A 21,049-nucleotide genomic window follows, 5' to 3' on the forward strand; every position below is an offset into this window, starting at 1 on the left:
GGTAATATAGTAAATAATAAAAAGCATTAGAAAAGGTAAGCAAAGAAGGACACTTAAAAATACATGAACTATTTAAAATAAAAAAATCTGTGGAAGAAAATATACATAGAATTAAAGTACAAGACAACAGTAGCATAAAAAGATAGAAAAGCAATAAATGGAGTTAATATGTTATAAGATTATAAGATCCTCAAACTGTTTAGAAAGTGTAAAATACTCAATTTAAAAATCCTCTAATATGTCATGGATGGGTGTTATAATTTATAGTGTACCCCCATAAGTACTATGCATCCATAAAACAATAGGATGAAGGGAGAGTGAAACAAACATACCTAAGGGTAGGAAAGGAGAATGCAAAAAATAAAGAGCAGGCAGGAAATTTAGGAGGATGGGGGAAGTTCTTTAACTATATATCATATTCTCAGTAGGTTTCAGTAGTTGAAGATATGCTGGCCTCAAAAAATGATTTAAAAAGTGCTCCTGTCTTATCTGGAACCGTTTGTATAATATTGGTGATATTCTTTTTTTTTTTTAATTTAAATTTATCAGAAATTTAAGCATAAATATTAAACAAAAATGGATTAATACTCTAGTCAACAAATACTGTCCTACAGATAAAATAGTTAATCCCAGACTATCTTGCTTATAATTTATTCATGTAAAACATAAGCATCTAGAAAGGTTAAGTAAAAGGATGAAAACAATAATTGAGATAAAAATTTCACAGCTATACTAATATTAAACAAAATAGACTTCAAAATAAATATAATAATAAAACAATTTTGAGAGAAATATTTCATGATTAAAGAAGCAATTCAAAAAGGTGTATCAGTTGTAAATGTATCTCATAACATGTCGACAAAATATATAAAGCAAAAATTGTGAGAACGAAAAGGAAAAATCAATAACTCAAGAATTCTACTTGGAGATTACACTTCTTTGAGCACCTGAAGAATCAGACAAAAAAAGTTAACATACAGAAGTTCCAACAACATGAATAACACACTTAAAGATATTTATCTATCAGTATCTGGTCACCTAGAGTTTCCACAATTTTCATGAGAATTGTTTATACACACACACACCTATTTACAATTTGACCAACAATGGCAAAACACACATTGTTATCACATGCACATGGGACATTTACCAAAATAGACTATTTGCTGAACCATAGAGCAGGTCTAATGGATTTTAAAAGATTGAAATAAATACTGTATAGTCTTGGACTGCTGTGGAATTAAGCCAGATATCAACTCCAAGAAGGTAACTAGAAAATGACCAGATAGGCAAATTAAGCAGAACTCTCTAAAACCTGAGTAAAAAAGAAATCAGTGTAAATTACAAAATATTTTGAACTAAGTGATAATAAAATATGGCATGTTGAAACGTATGGATTGCAGCTAAAACAGGAAATAGAAGAAAGGGTGTAGCTTCTAATCCTATAGAGAGAAAGGTATAAAATCAATAGTATAAGACTAGTTTAAAAAACAAATTAAGTCAAAAGAAAGTAGAAGGAAAAAAATGATCAATATGACCTGGAACAAAAATAAATTTTAAAATAGAAGAAATTGCAAAGCCAAAAGTTTGTTCTTGAAAGACATGATAAAAATAAAAAAAGACTTAGCAAGGCCAATGGGAGAAAAAAAAAAAAAAAGGAAAAACAGATGTCACAAGCTATTGTTACCTGAAAAGGACATCACTAAAGATCCAAAAAGATAAAACATTATTTATGCCAGTACATTTAAAAGTTAGACAAAATGTACCAATTCCCTTATATAACCTACTTAGCTAAAATTAAAAAAGATAAAATCTGAATGGGCCCATAACTTTTAAAATTTGAATACACAGTTAAAAATCATGTCACAACAAAAACTCCAGGCTCAGATGGCTCCAAACAGAATTTTTCCAACTGTTTAAAGAAGAATATCACCAATATTATACAAACTGTTCCAGATAAGACAGGAGCACTTTTCAAATAATTTTTTGAGGCCAGCATGTCATCAACTACTGAAACCTACTGAGAATATGATATATAGTTAAAGAACTATTTATCTCTGAAAATATATTTAAAAAGTAAAATAAAATAAAATATTAGCCAATAGAATCCAATAGTTTATAAAAAGACTAACATGAGCAAGGGGTATTTATTCCTGAAATAGAAAATTAGTTTAACATTTTAAAAACAATGAATACAATTCACCACATTTAAGGAATAAAAGAAAATCCCTACAGTCATTACTCTAGGCACAGAACAATAACTTAATAAAATACAGTACCAATTTGTTATAAAAAATCTCTTAAAAGGTAATAGAAGGGAACTATCTTAATCTAATAAAAGACGCACTCTTTCAAAAAAAAACTGTATAAACATTGTGCCTATTTTTAAACTTAAATGTAGTTGGTATACAATATTACTTTAGTTTCAGGGGTACAACGTAATTGTTCAACATTTACAAACTATAAATGGATCAATACCATACATTTAGCTACTATCTGTCACCATGCAAAATTATATTTTTATTAATTATATTTCCTATACTATATATCATATCTCCATGTCTTATTTATTTCATAACTGGAAGTTGTACCTCTTAATACCCTTACTCTATTTCACCCATCCCTGCCCTCTCCTCACCTCTGGCAGCCACCAGTTTTTTCTCTCTCTCAGTGAATCTGTTTCTGTTTTGCATGATTTTTTCGTTTGGTTGGTTGGTTGGTTGTTTTTTTTTTTAGATTCCACATGTAAGTGAAATCATATGGCATCTGTCTTTCTCTGACTTATTTCACTTAGCATAAGATCCACTCACGTCGTCACAAATGGCAAGGTTGCATTAATTTTTTTTGGCTGAGTAATAATCCATTGTATATCTGTACCGCATCTTTATCCATTCTTCTATCATAAGATGGACACTTAGATTGCTTCCATATCTTGGCTACTGTAAATAATGGTGTAATGAACATAATGGTGTATATGTCTTTTTGAATTACTGTTTTCATTTTCCTCAGATAAATTCCCAGAAGTGGAATCTCTGGATCATATGATATTTCTGTTTTTAATTTTTTGAGGGACCACCATAAATTTTTCCATAGTGGCTTCACAATTTTGAATTTCCACCAACAGGACATGAGGATTCCCTTTCCTTTTCATCCTTGCCAACACTTATTTATATGTATATAGTCATTCTTTCAAATGTTAGACCATATCTTGTGCTTTTGATTTGCATTTCCCTGATAAGTGATCTTAGCATCTTTTTGTGTGTCTGTTGGCCATCTGTGTGTCTTCTTTAGAGCAATGTCTGTTAAGGTCCTCTGCCTATTTTTTAAATGGATGTATTTATATTGAATTTGGTGAGGTATTTATATTGAATTTGGTGAGGTTTTTTTTTTTGTTGTTTTTTTGTTTTGTTTTGTTTTGTTTTGTTTTTGTATTTTGGACATTGACAGCTTATGTCAAATATTTGCAAATATTTTTCCACTCAGTAGGTTGCCTTTCTATTTGTTGATAGTTTTCTTTGCTGTGCAAAAGCTTTTTGGTATGATGTAGTCCCAGTAGCTTATTTTTGCTTTTGTTGTCCTTGCTTGAGGAGATGGATTTTAAAAAATATTGCTAAGATGTCCAAGAGCTCATACGTATGTTTTCTTCTAGGTTTCATGTATTACATTTAAGTCTTTAATATATTTTCAGTTTATTTCTGTATATGGTATAAGAAGGTGGTCCAGTTTTATTCTTTTGCATGTACCTGTCCAGTTTTCCCAACACCATTTATTGAAGAGACTGTCTTTTCCCCACTGTATATTCTTGCCTCCTTCGTCATGTGTAAAGATGGGTTTATTTCCAGACTTTCTATTCTGTTCTGTTGATCTATGTGTCTTTGTGTGTGTGCCAGTACCATATTGTTTTGATTACTACAGCTTTGTAGTATAGTTAGAAATCAGAAAGAGTGATGCCTGAAGCTTTGTTCTTATTTCTCAAGATGCTTTGGCTATTTGGGGTCTTTTGTGATTCCATACAATTTTCAGGATTATTTGCTCTAGACTGTAAAAAACAAAAATACCACTGGAATTTTGATATGGGTTGCACTGAATCTGTAGATTGCTTTGGGTAGTATAGACATTTTAGCAATATTAATTCTTCAGATCCACAAACATGGTATATATTTCCAGTTATTTGTGTCATCTTCAATTTCTTTTATCATTGTATTATTTTCAGATTATTATTTTCAGATTCAGTTCTTTAACCGCCTTGGCTAAATTTATTCCCAAGTATTTTTTGATGGAATTGTAAATGGGCTTTTTCCTTTCTCTGATAGTTCGTTATTAGTATATAGAAGTGAAAGAGATTTATGTATATTACTTTCATATCTGTCAACCTTACTGAATTCATTAGTTTTAATAGTTTTTCAGTGGAGTCTATAATGTTTTCTAGATATAGTACATCATCTGCAAATAATGACAGTTTTATTTCTTTTCCAATTTGGATATCTTTGATTTCTTTTTCTGGTCTGATTGTTGTGGCTAGGGTTTCCAATACTGTGTAGAAAAAAACAGTGGCAAGACTGGGCATCCTTGTCTTGTTCCTGATATGAAAGGAAACACCTTCAATTTTTTACCATTAAGTATGATGTTAGCCATGCATTTGTTATAGATGGCCTCTATTATGTTGATACACGTTCCCTGTATACTCACTTTTTGAGAGTTACCATAAATAGATTTGAATTTTATCAAATGCTTCTTATGCATCTGTTGACATGATTGTATGATTTTTATTCTTTCTTGTCGCTAATGTGGTATTACATTGATTGATTTGCAGATAACGAACCATCGTTTCATCTCTGGAATAAATTCTACTTGATCACAGTGTATGATCCTTTTAATGTATTTTAAAATTCAGTTTGCTAATATTCTGTTGAGGATTTTTGCCTCTGTGTTCATCAGGGATATTGACCTGTAATTTTATTTTTTTATGTCGTCTTTGTCTAACTTGGGCACCAGAGTAACGAGAATGTAGAATAAGTTTGGAGCTTTCCTTCTTCTTTAATTTTTTGGTATAGTTTGAGAAGGATAGGTATTAACTCTTCTTTAAATATTTGGTAGAATTTGGCAGTGAAGCCTTCTGGTCCTGGGCTTTTCTTCTTTGGGGAGTTTTTTGATTACTGATTCAATTTTATTACTAGTAATTGGTCTATTCATATTTCCTATTTTTTTCTTGAGTCAGTCTTAGAAGATCATGTGTTTCTGGGAATTTATCCATTTCTTCCCATTTGTTGGCACATAGTTATAGGTTTTGATGATCCTTTGTATTTCTGTGGCATCAGTTGTAACTTCTCTTTCATTTCTGATTTTATTTATTTGGGCCTCTTTTTTTTCTTGAGTCTAGCTTGAGGTTTATCAATTTTGTTTATGTTTGCAAAGAGCCATTCTTAGTTTCATTATTTCTGCTGTTTTTGTAATCTCTGTTTTATTTATTTTTGCTCTGATCTTTATTATTTCCTTTCTTCTACTAACTCTGGTCTTTGTTCTTGTCTTCTATTCTTTTAGGTGTAAGGTTAGGTGGTTTATTGAGATTTTTCTTGTCTCTTGAGGTAGGCCTATCATTATTTCCCTCACTTTTAAAACTGCATTTTCTGCATCCCATAGATTTTGGGTTGTCAGCTTCCATTTTCATTTGTCTCAAGGATTTTTTTTTCTTCTTTGATTTCTTCACTAACTTACTGGTTGATGATAGTGTGTCGTTCAGCTTCCACGTGTTTGTGTTTTGTCTAAATTTCTTTGTGTAATTGATTTCTAGTTTCATGCCATCATGGTCAGAAAAGATGCTTGATATGATTTTAGTCTGTAATTTACTGAGACATGTTTTGTGGCCCCACATGTGATCTATCCTGAAAAAGGTTCTATGTGCACTTGAAAAGAATGTGTATTCTTCTGCTTTTGGATGGTGTGTTGTGTATATATTATATCCGTTTGGTCTACTGTGTTGTCATGGAGAACGTTTCCTTACCGATTTTCTCCCTGGATGATCATTCCATTGTAGTAAGTGGAGTGTTCAAGTCCCCTACTATTATTGTATTACCATGAATTTCCCCCTTGTCTAGTAACGTTTGCTTTATGTATTTAGGTGCTCCTATGTCGGGTACATAGATATTTACAAGTGTTATATCCTCTTGTTGGACCGAACTCTTTGTCATATTGGAATGCCCTGTTCTGTCTCTTGTTATAGACTTTCTTTTAAAGTCTGTTTTGTCTGATAGAAGTATTGCTACCACAGCTTTCTTTTTGTTTCTATTTGCAAGAAATAGAGTTTTCTGTCCGTTCACTTTCAGTTTGTGTCTTTAGATCTGACGTGAATCTATCATAGGCAGCATATATAGAAACTTGTGTGTGTTTTTTTTTAAATCTGGTTAGCCACCCTCTATCTTTTGATTGGAGCATTTAATCTATTTACATTTAAGGTAACCCTTGCTAGATATGTACTTCTTGCCATTTTATGACTGTTTTCTTTTCCAACCATTTTATGGTTGTTTTTGTAGTTTTTTCTCTCTTTCTTTCTCTCTCTCTCACTCTCGTGTGATTTGGTGACATTCCTTAGTGTTACGTTTGTATTTCTTGCTCTTTAATGTTTGTGTGTCTGTTATAGGTGTTTGGCCTGTGGTTACCACAAACTGCAAATGTAATATCTGTGTTGTGTGTATATAGCAGTCTGTTTTAAGTTGATAGTTGCTTAGGTTCCAGCATGTTCTAAAAGCACTACATTTTTACTCTTCCCCTATTTTTTTGTTTTTGATGTCATGTTTTACATGTCATTATTTTGTGTATCCTTTGACTAATTATTGTAGGTCTAGATGATTCTACTCTTGTCTTAAACCTTCATCGTACCTATGTGGATGATTGAAACACTACCTCCACTCTGTATTTGCCTCTACCACTGAGATTTTTTTTCTTTTGGTATTTTTTTGTTGTTTAGTTATGGCCTTTTCTTTTATGTTTAAAGAAGTTCCTCTAGCACTTCTTGTAAGGCCAGTTTGTTATTAATGAGTTCCTTTCACTTTTGCTTGTCTGGGAAACTCCTTGTGCTTCCTTCAATTCTGCGTGATAATCATGCCAGGTAGAGTATTCTTGGTTGTAATTGTTTTTCCTTTTAGCACTTGGACTGTATTGTGCCACTATTTCTGGCCTGTAAATTTTCTGCTGAAAAATCAGCTTATCGTCTTACTGGGATTTACTTGTACATAAATAATTGTTTTCTCTTGCTGCTTGAAGAATCTCTCTTTAACTGTGGACACTCGGATTATAATGTGTCTTGGTGTGGGCCTCTTTAGATTCATCTTTTTGGAGATCCTGTGTGATTCCTGGACTTGGATATTTGTTTCCTTCACTAGGTTAGGGGTATTTTTAGCCATTATTTCTTCAAATAGGTTTTCTGTCCCTTTTTCTATCTTTTCTCCTTCTGGGACCATTATAATATGAACGTTAGTAAGCTTGAGGTCCTAAAGGGCCCTTAAACCTATTTTTTAAATTTATTTTTATTTTACTTACATTTATTTTATTATCCTTATTTATTTATTTATTTTTAAAGATAGATTGATTGATTTTAGAGAAAGAGAGAGACTATGAGCAGGGGGAGGGACAAAAGGAGAGGTAGAGAGAGAACCTCAAGCAGACTCCAAACTGAGCACAGAGCCTGATGTGGGGCTCGATCTCACAACCCTGAGATCATGATCTGAGCTGAAACAAAGAATCAGATGCTTAACCAACTGAGCCACCCAGGCACCCCAACTATCCTCATTTTTTAATTCCTTTTTCTTTTTGCTGTTCTGTTTGGATGATTTCCACTACCCTGTCTTCCAGGTTGCTGATCCGTTCTTCTGCATCATCTAATATTCCGTTGATTTTCTGTAGTACAGTTTTCATTTCAGTTATTGTAATCTTCAGTACTGATTGGGTCTTCTTAATATTTTCTATTCTTGTTGAAGTTCTCACAGTATTCATCCATCCTTCTCCTGAGTTCAGTAGGCATCTTTATGACCATTATTTTGAACTGTTTATCTGGTGAGTCACTTATCTTCGCTTAATTTAGTTCTTTTTTGGGCGGTTTTGTCTTGTTCTTTCTGTCATATTTTTTGACATATTGTTCTGTCTCCTCATTATGCCTCTTTGTGTTTCTTTCTATGTATTAAGTAGATCAGCAAATTCTCCTGGTTTTGAAGGAAGCTTTATGCAGAAGGTGTGCTTTTGGGCCCAGTATCATAAACTCCCCTGGTCACCTGCCAGGTGCCCCAGGGGTGTCCTCTGTGTGGGCTGTATGCACCCTCCTGTGGTGGTTAGAGGTTGTTGTTGAGTTTTTTGGTGCCCAATTGCTTGTGTGGGTGGCTGTCCCCTGGCACAGCTGTCTGCTAGGCCCCATTACAACTGCTATGGGCATTCAGGTGAGTGGGGCTTAACCCTGACCTGGGTGGCTGAGGGACCAGGCTGTGACTGCTTCAGGGGTGTTGGTGTGCAGGGTTGGTCCTGGCATGACTAGCTGCATGGCCCAAGGTGGGTCAGGCTTCTGGTGTGTCTGACTGTGAGGTCTGACTGACTGTGAGGTCTGACTGCAACTGTCACTGGGGCTCTGTCGCACAGGCATGCCCCAACCCTAAGCAGCATTGCTTGCTGGAGCCCCAGTGCTGACCACCATGTGTGGTGGGGCAAGGGGTTGGAAGGGGGCCCACTCCTGGCCGAGGTCTCCTGCCATGTGTGGCAGCATGGAAGCTACTTGTGAGGAGGGCCAGGCCAGGGCAGGGGGATTGGGTGAGAGAGTGTGCGCAGGAGTGCTAGGTTGGGGCAGTTGGTGCTAGCACAGTAAATGCAGTGTCAGAAATGGTGCCCACCAGGGCTTGGCCAACTAAACAGGAGGGAAGTGAAAAGAAAGTGGTGTCTGCCAGGCTTCTCTCCCCAGAGGACATTCCAACAGATCGCTGCCCTTTTGGCACATGCCATAAGGGCATGTTGTATAAGATCTGTTCTATTAGTCTTCACCTCATTCCGTGAGATAGTTCCATCCATAATTGTAGATTTTGGTGTGTCAGTAGGAGGATAGTAGCTCAGGGTCTTTCTACTCTGCCAGCTTGATCTCCTCTCTAAACATTATGCTTATGGATAAAATTTTGAAGGCTTCCTACTGAAATCAAGAATGAGACTGATAGCTGATAACATCACCTTTTTTTTTTTTAACATTGTACTAAAAGTCCTATGCAATACAATAAGAAAGGGGTAGAAAGTATAATGATTATAAAAGCATATGTTGATGCTGTCAATATTTGTCTATGACCTAATCGTACATCTAGAAAATCCAAAAGAAACTATAGGATAACTAATAGAATTTAAAAAGGGGCTCCTGTGTTGTTCAGTAGGTTAAGTTCTGACTCTTGATTTTGGCTCAGATCATGATCTCAGGGTCATGAGATCCAGCCCTGGGTAGGGCTCCAAAGTGAATATAATAACTCTATATAAAAGTTAATTAAATTTCTATATTTAAGCCACAAGCTACAAGCAATTAGAAAATTACATATAAACCTTACCATTTAAATAACATTAAAACCATGAGAAACAAATGGTGATGAAAGATGTGCAAGCCCTCTACTCAGGCCACTGTAAAATGTTACTAAGAGAAATTTAAGATGAACTAAAATACAACAGACAGTGTTCCTAAAAAGATGCATTATTGTAAAGATAGTAATTCTTCCCCCATTGACTTAGAGGTTTAATGCAATCCCGTAAAATTCCAGCAGGTATTTTTGTGCACCCTGACAAATTTCACTCGAAAAATGTATATAGAAATGCAAAGGGTTAAGAATAGTTAAGGCAGACTTGAAGAGGAGGAAAAAAAACAAAAACAAAACATAACCCTGGAGGGCTGCATTATCAGTTATCAAGACTTTTTAAAAGAGTGTGGTGTTAATGCATGACAAAGAGACCAATAGGACAAATCAGTCTGGAGACAAACCCATATATGCTGTTCCCTAATTTATACCACAGATGCCAATTCAAGACAGTGGGGGAAAGGCTGATTTTCTAAGTAAATGGTGCTATACAATTGTACCTCCACATGGAAAAAAGAACTTTGAAACTTAGACCATTCACAAAACCCAGCTGCAGATGGCTTGTAGATCATGACAAGCCAGAGGCGAGCATCCAGGATCAGGTACAGGAGACAAGTCGGTATAGATGGAAGGAAGCCCATCAGCAGAGTACTAACAAGTGAGACAATGGCATGATAGGGGGCAGCACACACCATCCACAGTTTATGGGATTTTGAATGGTGAAGGAAATTGTAGTGGGGGGATCGGGGAACTAAAGTAGCGTGGGAGGAGCCGAGAAAGTGATAGGTAATGAAAGTAAATAAGCAGGCATGTGTTTGATGAAGTAAAGCTAAAAGTCTCTGAGGAAGCAGAACTGCACAATAGGGAATGAAAAGAAATTTTTGGTCCTGAATTAGTGTCATGTAAGAAAAGAGCAGCATTCACTGTTAATTATGTGCAAATGATATCTTTTATAGTATGTCACATTATTAATTTTTTTAGGTGGTTTGAGCCTTTTGTCATGCAGTGGCTGGATGAAAATGAAGATGTATCAATGGACTTCCTTCATGGAGCGCTAGGAAGAGACAAAAAAGATGGAGTGAGTTTAAATGACTTTAAGACTGCTTATTGTCAAGATTCATTCACACTATTCACTTTTAAGATAATGGGAATTGTTGGGCTCATTGTTATTAATTAAGGTTTATTTTAATCCTCTAATGACCAAAATAAATGTAAAACACAACTTTAAAGGGCTGATAGGAACCCCGGGGAATTGTTTAAATTAAAAACAAAAAACAATCCCGACTTTGCTCGAGATTCCTTTACTCTTCAATCGATCAGAGTCTACAAGTTCAGTAGGGTTATACAAAACTTCCTTGTCCTGAAACCTTTCCAGGATTTCAAGATTGGGAGCAGACACCCTCCAAATCCCTCTGGAACAACTTAAAAGTGTTGAGCCACAATATCTTTCTAACCCATCCTCGCATCTACGGGGAGGGAGTAAGAAATAAAAGAACCAGTCCCTCAATGTAGCAATGGAGAAACCAATTAATAGCAGCCTGCCCCATGATAAGAGTTCTAATACATTTTCGAGAAAAGGACATGAATGATTTTGAAATGGGTAAGCATTTTATTAAATAGGAAGAGAAGGCACGTGAAATGAAGGTATATGATATAGGAGATGGAGTTATTTATGTGAAATGACTCTCCTCTCCCCACACTCCCTCTAATGTGCTTATTGGGATATTTTGCCTTCTCTCCCCTCAGTTCCTGCAGACATCTGATCATGCCCTCTTCTCTTGTTCTGTGGTTGATGTCTTCGCTCAGCTTAATCAGAGCTTTGAGATTATTAAGAAACTGGAATGCCCTAATCCTGAAGCGTTATCTCATTTAATGAGAAGATTTGCAAAGGTAGGTGAAAGGGAATAAATCCTTTCTTTTCTGGGATTGCGGCATGTTGTTATTTTCTTGCACAGAACCTGACAGATGTCGTTGTTTGTAGTCTTCTCTGACACCAGCACCCCAATTTCATTTCTAATTCTAGTACCAATAGGTTTGGTTTCCAGGTTTGTCATCTGACTTTCTTTCTGCACTTCTTGTTTCTTAAAATGGATTTATCATTCTTTAAAAATCTATTTGTCAGGGCGCCTGGGTGGCTCAGTCGTTAAGCATCTGCCTTCGGCCCAGGTCATGATCCCAGGGTGCTGGGATCGAGCCCCACATCGGGCTCCCAGCTCAGTGGGGAGCCTGCTTCCCTCTTTCCCGCTCCCCCTGCTTATGTTCCCTCTCTTGCACTCTCTCTCTCTCTGTCAAATAAATAAATAAAATCTTTTTAAAAATCTATTTGCCATTCACATTAGTGACTTAGTCATTTATAACTGAAGAGACTGCTATGAGTAGCAAAATTATTTATTTCAGGTATAGTGCCTTTTAGCTGAAAGTAAGCCTTGGCCTTTCATATTTAAATTGCAAGTATTCTTCACACACAGTATACTACAATGAAAAGTATATGAGACTTGGAGTCATGAAAATGGAGTTCTGGTTTCAAATCAGCCAATAACTACAGTATGAGTCTGAACAGTTCATTTTTTTAAAAGATTTTATTTATTATTTATTTGTCAGAGAGTGCACAAGCACAAGCAGGGAGAGCAGCAGGCAGAGGGAGAAGCAGGCTCCCCGCTGATCAAGGAGCCCCATGCAGGACTCGATTCCGGGACCGTGGGTTCATGACCTGAGCCGAAGGAAGACACTCAATCGAATGAGCCATCCTGGTGCCCCCAGTTCATTTCATTTTTATAAAATGTAGTTTTCTTAGTTGACAGACTGATTGTGATCAACCAGATTACATACTCTTAAGATCTCTTCCTCCTCTAAGAGTCTAAGGCTTCCCAAGTACTTACTACTTAACCAAAAGTTCCAAGGGAAATAGAAGAAATAAAAGATGTAGCCCCCTGCCCTCCATATCGTAAAAAAGTTCCCTGTAATAATCAAGGCCATATGACATGAACTAGTTAGAAAAGGGAATGATGAGGGACACAATTTGGACTCAAGTATAGAGGATCCACAGTTTAGCTGAACACAAGGAAAACTAACGAGAGCTGAAACAGACAAAGATTTCTCAAGAAAAGCAGAGCTCATTCAGCCTAAAAAGCTATAGTTCGAAAAGTATTCTAAGCCACAGGGATAGCAGGAACACAAGGAGAGGTAAAACTGAGCTTGACGTGTGAAGAGCAAGGAGAAGCAACTCTTTGGCAAAAAACAAACAACGATAAAAAACAACTATGCTGGAAGAAGCAGTGGGAAAGTGAAGAAGGGCCTAGGTCTTTGCGAAGCCCTGCTATCCAGATTATGGAGTTTAAACTTAATCTTCCGAAACTCCCAGCTAACACTGAACATGTGGAGATTTGTAAGCAGGGTAGTGACATGGCAAACACAGTAATGTAGGGGAATGACCCGCATGGTCCTATGCCTGACCACCCTACGGATGAGTCTGGCCCCATGGTTTGAATGATGGCAGGGGTCTCCGCTGTTCATCCAGCAAGTGCTTACTCATTACCTTGCTTGCACACTTTACTAGTCCCTTTGAGAGATGTAGCCGTGAATAACCATTAACTCGGACCTCAAAATAGCTTATAATGGGAGCACCAAACCTATGACAAAGTCTAATGCTATAGTCAGGGCATCTCGGAAGTTGAAAGACCCACGACATATATATATAAATATTTAAATATAAATGTATACCTTTGACATGTTAAAAAATAAGGAAATGCTAAGACTCCCTTAAATTGTATAATATTTAAGGTGTATTAATTTTCTAGGACTGCGATAATTAAATATCATAGAATGGTGGCTTAAAAAGCAGAAAAATATGTTTTCAGAGTTCTGGAGGCTAGAGGTCTGAGATCCAGGTTTCAGCAGATTTGGTTTTCCTCAGGCTTCTCTCCTTGGCTTAGGGATAGCAGCCTTCTTAATGGGTTTTCATATGGTTCTTCCTCTGTGTACATGCTCCCCTGGTGTTTCTACGCATGCCCAAATTGGCTTTTCTTATAAAGACGCTGGTTAGTTTCCTCAGGTAGGCACTTCAAGGAGATCTGGGATCATTCCAGGAAGGAAGCCCTGAACTGTTAGAAGCTATAACTGTTTTGTTCAAGTGTTTTTTAATTTTTAAAAAAAAATTTTAAGATTTATTTATTTGCGAGAGAGAGAACACAAGCGTGAGAGAGGGAGAGGGAGAAGCAGACCCCGCTGAGCAGGGAGCCTGATGTGGGGCTCCACCGAGGACCCAGGGATCATGACCTGAGCTGAAGGCAGAGGCTGAACCAACTGAGCCACCCAGGCACACCCCAGTTTTGTTCAAGTCTTGATAGGCCAAGGTTGAGGCCTGGTTGAGAAGAGGGCTGAGAGTAGCCTGGCCAGAGTTTGGTCAAGGAGAGAGTCTTTGTCACCCTCCACCATTCTGTGACTCAGGTTCCAGTCTGAGAGATTCCAAAAAGAGAGAGCATAGGATTAGTAGAGAGCTGATGGAATTATGGTTGGGCAGTTAGGTCCTCCTTGTAAGGAGTCTTGAAGAACAGGCAAAGTGGCTAAACATCTTTAGTAGAAAATAAGGAGCCATAATGAAAAAAAAATAAAAATCAAAAGGCTAAAAAAGAAAATGAGCCAATGAAGGCTTTTAGGTACATAGGCTGTCAGCCTAAACCATGTTACATTATTTGTTTAGCATCAAGTAACCATCAAGTATTGTTAACCTTTGAAGTCTAGTCTTTATATGTTAATTAGGAAGACAAAAGTAACCTCCCCCTCGCTTTTAAAGATAATAGCTAAAATCATTTATTTTGATCATCTCCAGAGGGGACTTTCTTGATAGCAGCTGATTTCAACTTCCCAATGTCATGAAACCTGCAAGCAAGCTCTGCAGGAGAATTATTCTAAAAAAAAAAAAAAAAAAAGTCTTTTCTTGACAAGCGGCTGCATTTTGGATGACTGCCAAGAGAAGAATGAATGAAATGGGGTCATTAGGGACACTGTTGAAAAAAAGTGTGTCACATGCTTTTCTTGGAACTCTGTGGGACTCATGGAAGCGGGGTCATATGGAGAATTGAATAATCTCAGAGTTGATATATTTAGTAACATACTATTATAATGGTGCACGATATTACAAAGGTAACTAGAATTCACCCTCGGAGTATCAGGGAGCAGGTTATGGAAGGTGGAGGTGTGGAAGCACAGAGAGAGCAGAAGGAAAGGGGCGCCGGGGCTCATGGTGCTGGGTTCCAGGCCACCCTTCCCTCCTTGGTCCTTTTGATTTTTCTGCAGCTGTGAAGCCGCACCCAGCCACGTTCAGACGCTGGAGGTACAACCAAGTGGGCTGGAGGAAAGTGTAAAGAAGTGTGAGGTTACAAAGAGGGTTATGTTAGAATCCGCACAGGAAAACGCCTTCTTTGAAGGGAGGAGAAAAGAACTAGGCTCCATGCGTCACTGAGGAAATGTGAGCTTTTATTGGCACAATAAAAAGAAAAAATGTTTTTAATACCTAAAATATTCTTAATCCATGTAAATTCAATACTACCAATTATTATCACAAGGAAATAATGTAAGGAAAAAACCCTCATTTTCTGGGAAAGCAGAAATTGGTAATTTTCATTGAAAGATAAATTCTATTTTGTTGGAATGATTTTAAAAAATCATAAAAATGAAAATAGGACTTTGTGGTTAATGTAATTAGCTATTTCACAGCAACTTGAGACTGTTAGAATTGGTTTTGTTTCATCAGATGTGACCATTGGTCTTGAAAACTGTATCCTTCTTGGAATTGGGATCCTTGTATCAGAATATTGAAATCATATTCTCTTCTTGGGACTCACATTGATTTAAACCATCTCTCAGAGAAAAGACATAATTAATGACATTTCGGAAGATTTGGCATTGTAAAGTGGGGTTTGAAGGGATGATTTGTTCTTACTAAAGCATATGTAAGACTCAATATACCAAACAAATGCTTCACATTTCATAGCTGTGATGAGAGGTGAAGAGTGCACGTAGGTAGTGGATATTTCTATGGCTTTACTGCCGCTCTTGACAAGTATGAGTAGTTTAATGAAAAAAGAGCGATATAAAGTTAACAGTATCTTCATTATTAAAAACAAACCAACAAATATTGAGTACTGGCTACAAATCTGGCTGTTTTTTTATCGAGTGGTCAGGGACTGGAGATACAATGGTGAATGAGTCACACCTATTTATTGTTCTTTGGGAATATAATCCTAATTTTCAAAAGTAATGATGATAATTGAACATTGCTATGTGCTCATCAGTTTACATATACTTTCTCACTTATTCTTCACTACAACCCCATGACATAGGTACTATTATTTTTCCTAATTATTCAAATGATGAAATAAGCTTAGAAAGTTTAAATAACTCAAGGCACCCAACTAGAAATGGTATGGATGAAATGCTCTTAACCACTAAACCATACTACTTTCACAGTCTGGTGTCATCACAAATCAGTTGCTAAGTCGGAGGGCAGAATCTCAACATTTATTTTTACCCTCTGGACCAAACCTAGGCAGGTGGGGGCAGGGGATTCTGTCTCATGCTGTGCGTCTTAAATGCGGTGCTGGAATGCACCGAAGTGAGTTTCTAACGTCACTTAACAGATACTGCACTTCTTATCTTCCATGTGTTGCTCTAATACAAAGTGTCCCATGAATAGACTGGGGGCTGCAAAGATGGATTTTAAACCAGGGTTCTTATCTTACTGATTGCAAGAGTCATACCCTAGAGGGACCTACTGGTGGTGTTGACAAGGTGTTTAGCCCACTTCTAACAGTGCGGCATTAGCCCAGGAGACCATAGTGACTAAGGAACTGATAGCTATCCCACTCTGGCACTGGGAGCCGTCATCTAACGCGAGCAGATAGAGGATGGGAGATAGTTTGTCATCCTGCTTGATCTTTTAAATGCAGAAAATCCCTGGGTTCACCACCATAATCCTATTAGGCGCTTCGAATGGCAGTTCCTTTGCTGTATCCATAAAGAATCATCTATATTTCATGACTCACTCTTCATATAAACTATAGTTGATTACAGAACATGATGCACACAGCTTCTGTTAGGCTCTCGCCACTCTCCCTGTCCTGCCCCATTTCTGAAGCCCGTGAGTCGCACAGAGAGGAATCATTAGCTAGGTCCACATACTCCGAAAAAGGTTCTATCTTCTAGGCTTTGCTAGGTAGCCCTTCCATCGGCAGGTCTTCTCTGAAGAGTTAACCTCCACCCTGCTATGCATTCGTTAGGACTGTGGTTTTCAAACTTCAGCTTCATGAGAAGCACCTTGGAGGCTTCTTAACACACACCAGAATTGCTGAGTCAGTAGCCCCGGGATAGGACCAGGGAACTTGAACTTCCTCCAGTTCCTAGGTGATGCTTATGAGGCAGCAGGAGATGTGTCTTAGGTCGGTATGTCTCAAGTAACTGCTTACTGGTATTAAAGAAATAATGTCTGATATGGCTTTACTTTGTTAAATAAACTAGAGTGAAATCGAAGTTGCCCCTTCAATGTACATGTGTGCTTTCATTCAGGCATCCTTTTACATTACAACTCTTACGGGCACAAGGCCTTAAACCATAGCCCATGGCTGAGCTCTTTGCCTTACCCACAACTCATCCTGACTTGCTAACCGTCGACATTTGTACGTTAGTGGATGTGAGATCCTAGGATCAGTTAGTTGTCCCCAAGTGGGAATTCAGCAGACTAGGGTTTTCTTGTAGAGTCAAGTGTTGGGCCATGGGGGATACCTTGAGAATAATCAGAAACGAATGTCTGGATTCCCCTCTCCAAACTTTACCTGGAGCTAGTTAGACTCTCTGAGGGACGACAAGCTCCTCGAGTCAGACTTTTCTTCGTTTTTGTTTTTACCACATAGTGAAATGATTCCTAAGAGTTTACACTGTCATTAGAACTTGTGAGTTGAAAGTAGTGCTCATATGTACGAGTGCGTTAGTACTTTTTAGGGAAGTCCCAAAGTAATTTTCAGCATTATATCTGAAGCCAAATTTGAACAGCTGTGTTGGGACGATACTTCAGTCTGAGCAGCCATCTGTTTTCCTAGATTTATTGGTCCTCTGCTTGATAAGATTTTATGTTTTCCAAGGCCAACTTTCTATTAAACTGATGCATATTACCCCGATACTTTGTACTTCCACAAATACCAGTTTTCTTTCTGAATTTTATCCCTACTTTCAAGTTTTCACTGTGATCTTAAATGTCTATAAGACAAGTTCATAGTTACATTTGGTGAATTCAGGTTTGTTGATTAAGAGGTTGAGCTAAAGGAGAGATGTTTAGAGTGTCTCCTGAATTGATTTGAGCCACAAAGAAAATTCCGATGAATATGTTATACAAAAAAGGAAATAGAAGTTTTTTTTGTCCTTGCTTTTCTGTGAAAAGAGATTATCTACAGTTACTGTTGCTTTCTCTCTTCCAAGAAAATCGTATCTGCATTTGGCTTATGATAATCCAAGCTATGTAAGTAAAATTAGTAGGACACAAAGTCATCAATATATTTTTAAGTAACCAAAATAAAAGTTAACAAATGTGTTCGTTTTTCTTTATTTTGTATAATTAGTGGAACAGAGGGCATCCTTCAGCTTAGAAATAGTTATTAAATGGAGAAGGAAAATGCAGAATTAGGATGAAGAGGACAGAACAAAGGCAAAAATTAGGCAATATTTTTAGAAAATAATGCACCAATGACTAATTTAGTAAATTGAAGGTAAATGTTTTGAGGTAATGTGATACAACAAAAAGTCTTCAGAGGTGGTCTTTGATATTAGGAAGGCTCCTTATAGAAAATTACTGAAAATATTCATTACTAAGGTACATGTACAGGAATGCTGACACCACTTACAATTGTACGAGGTATTTAGGAACATTGTGGAAAGTTGAGAAAATGACCACCACAGAGAATTTTGGCATGGTTTATGTATGTGTGGTAGGGATGAGAGGGATGTAGGAACTAGAAACCAAGAGGAGGGGCGCCTGGGTGGCGCAGTCTTTAAGTGTCTGCCTTCGGCTCAGGGCGTGATCCCGGCGTTATGGGATCGAGACCCACATCAGGCTCCTCCGCTAGGAGCCTGCTTCTTCCTCTCCCACCCCCCTGGCTTGTGTTCCCTCTCTCACTGCCTGTCTCTCTCTGTCAAATAAATAAATAAGATCTTAAAAAAAAAAAAAAAAAAGAAACCAAGAGGAAGGAGTTAAAGAAAATGTGGGTTGTTCGGAGGAGGAAGAAAAAAGAGCATTAGGGTCATTAGGTAGTAAATACGCAAGCATAGAAGAGTTTGCCACAAAATCATATATCTTCTGAGTGTTTAGTAAGGTTAGAAATAGAGAATTTTATGATAGAGTGGATTATGTTAAAATAGAATGAATTAAGGAATTCATGAGGAATATCTTTCACATGTATTCAGAAATATTACAAATTGTTATCTAAACATGATAGTTTGAGATCCTTCTTTTGGCAAGGTTATAGATTTAATCACTGCCTCAGGCTTCTCTTAGCTGAAAAAGATACGAAAAGGTTGCCTGATTAGCATTAAGCTGGCTAGTGTGTGTATAACTGGATACATTTAACTGGATACATTTCACGTTTCCCCCTAGACTATCAATAAAGTACTGCTTCAGTATGCTGCAATTGTATCAAGTGACTTCAGTTCATACTGTGATAAGGAAAATGTGGTAAGTAAAACTGTCTCTGCTTTCACGTATTCCTCAGTTGAGATCCTTTTTTTTTTTTAAACGAATGAGTAAGCAAGAGACTTTTTTTTCTTTCCGTTTTCAAGGGTAATAGGGAATAGAGATCTCAAGAAATTGTTTGAATACTTCTCTAGGAATCCTGAGCTGGCTACAGTCCCGAATTCAGAGGAAGGTTGAGAGCATCTCAATGCCAGCCAACTTGTGGTTTTCCATGACAATAAGGGACAAGACTCACATAAACAAAAACCTACATAATCATAAAACATTGAAGCTGAGAACTAGGAATTAAAAACTTGTTTATGTTAATACCAATAGTGTAGTTTGGACACCGGTACCAAATTTATCATTCAGTTTTCAAAAGAATTGAGAGAGAGAGTTAATATAAGAATGCTGGTTTCTACTCTAAATCATTAACTTAACCTTTTATTTTTTGGATGATTAAAAAAATCTTTATAAAATTCAAACCAGCATTGCAGCTTAGTAAAAGGCACAAAGAGAAGCAAGATAAACTAAAGTGACTTGGAGTATAATCAGTGTTAGTCTAGGGTGGAAGGTGAAATCTTTTCTATTCACCAAACGTCATTTTAAGAGAAATATATTGGTAACATTATAGGAATTTTTTTTAAAACACTGAAAAAAAATTACAAAAGTTAGTACTAGATTTTAAAAGAGGAAAATCAGTTTCCGCCCCCTCAAAAAATTAGTTCCCACTAGAGAAGTATAAAAGGGATTCTTGCTGAAACCTCATTGACCTCTTGCTGACAGCTCATTAATATAAGTCAGTCTTAATAGTTCTTGAGGGTCCCAGAAGATGCTTCTTTCCCTTAAATTAATACGCTGCCCAGAAATTTTATTAAAACTCCCAGATATCTCAGCAGTGATTTCTAACTGCCATTAATTATACTCTAATAGGCAAGATAGAATATTCATTTACTGAAAGCATATATTTACAATTAAATTTATAATACATTTGAAAAGTAATATGTTGAAAATCAAAACGGTGCCAGATAATTTCAGGAAAAATTCTGATTATATTAGGATAACCAACTTGAAAATTTTAAAAGGTAGCTATGAATTACCAAGGATAGTTCTTGTCATTCAAAAAAGAAAATCAGCCTTAAAAGACCCCCACCGACTTTTCAATGTATCATGAGTTAACATTCTATGGTTTATTTTTTAAAACATTGGAGAAAGAAATCATAAGTCAGTGTTTATTATATTATTCTTTGTATTTTTCTTTGTTTTTTATACTTTTCAAATCAAGTATTAAGAAAGAAAACACCATTGCAAATATTATAGCACAGGAACTTTTCCTCAATGCTTTTCTTTCCTAGTTCTGATATCTTAATGAGTCTTAGACTCTCATTCAAATCCCAAACATCGTTTCAGCTTTTCCATGAAAGAATAACAGTTAACTGCTTAGTTATGCTTTCAGCTGAGATAAATTGAAGAAATTCTTTTGGACATTCGTGCATGTACATATAACTATTTCTTCAGTATCAAGAACATTAAAAGTTTTTTTTTCTCAGTATATTTATGGCCATATACCTATTACACCTGCAAATTGATCTAGAAACTTTTAAGAGAGCTATCCTGTAAGAGATGATCATAACATTTGCTTTCTCGGGCGTCAAAATTAAAGATGACAGTTAAAATGTCTGTGACAGAATAATTTATTTTCTAGCTGTGATGTTTTACATTGAAAATGGATCACAAGTTTTTAAATCCTTTT

The 21,049-nt window shown here is 36.6% G+C and overlaps 1 protein-coding gene across 1 annotated transcript in view; it reads left to right on the plus strand.

The window, feature by feature from the left end:
• Nucleotides 1-21,049, plus strand: part of UNC13C (unc-13 homolog C) — a 631,335-nt gene that overhangs the window by 506,846 nt on the left and 103,440 nt on the right. The window contains exons 24-26 of the mRNA XM_087859197.1: nt 10,563-10,659; nt 11,328-11,471; nt 19,222-19,299. Of these exons, the coding sequence (XP_087715323.1) occupies nt 10,563-10,659; nt 11,328-11,471; nt 19,222-19,299 (319 nt within the window). The remainder of the gene's footprint in view (nt 1-10,562; nt 10,660-11,327; nt 11,472-19,221; nt 19,300-21,049) is intronic.

Source organism: Ursus americanus, chromosome 36 (genome assembly GCF_024610735.1).
Source record: "Ursus americanus isolate L20-20 chromosome 36, mUrsAme1.1.p, whole genome shotgun sequence".
Classification (NCBI taxonomy): Eukaryota; Metazoa; Chordata; class Mammalia; order Carnivora; family Ursidae; genus Ursus; species Ursus americanus.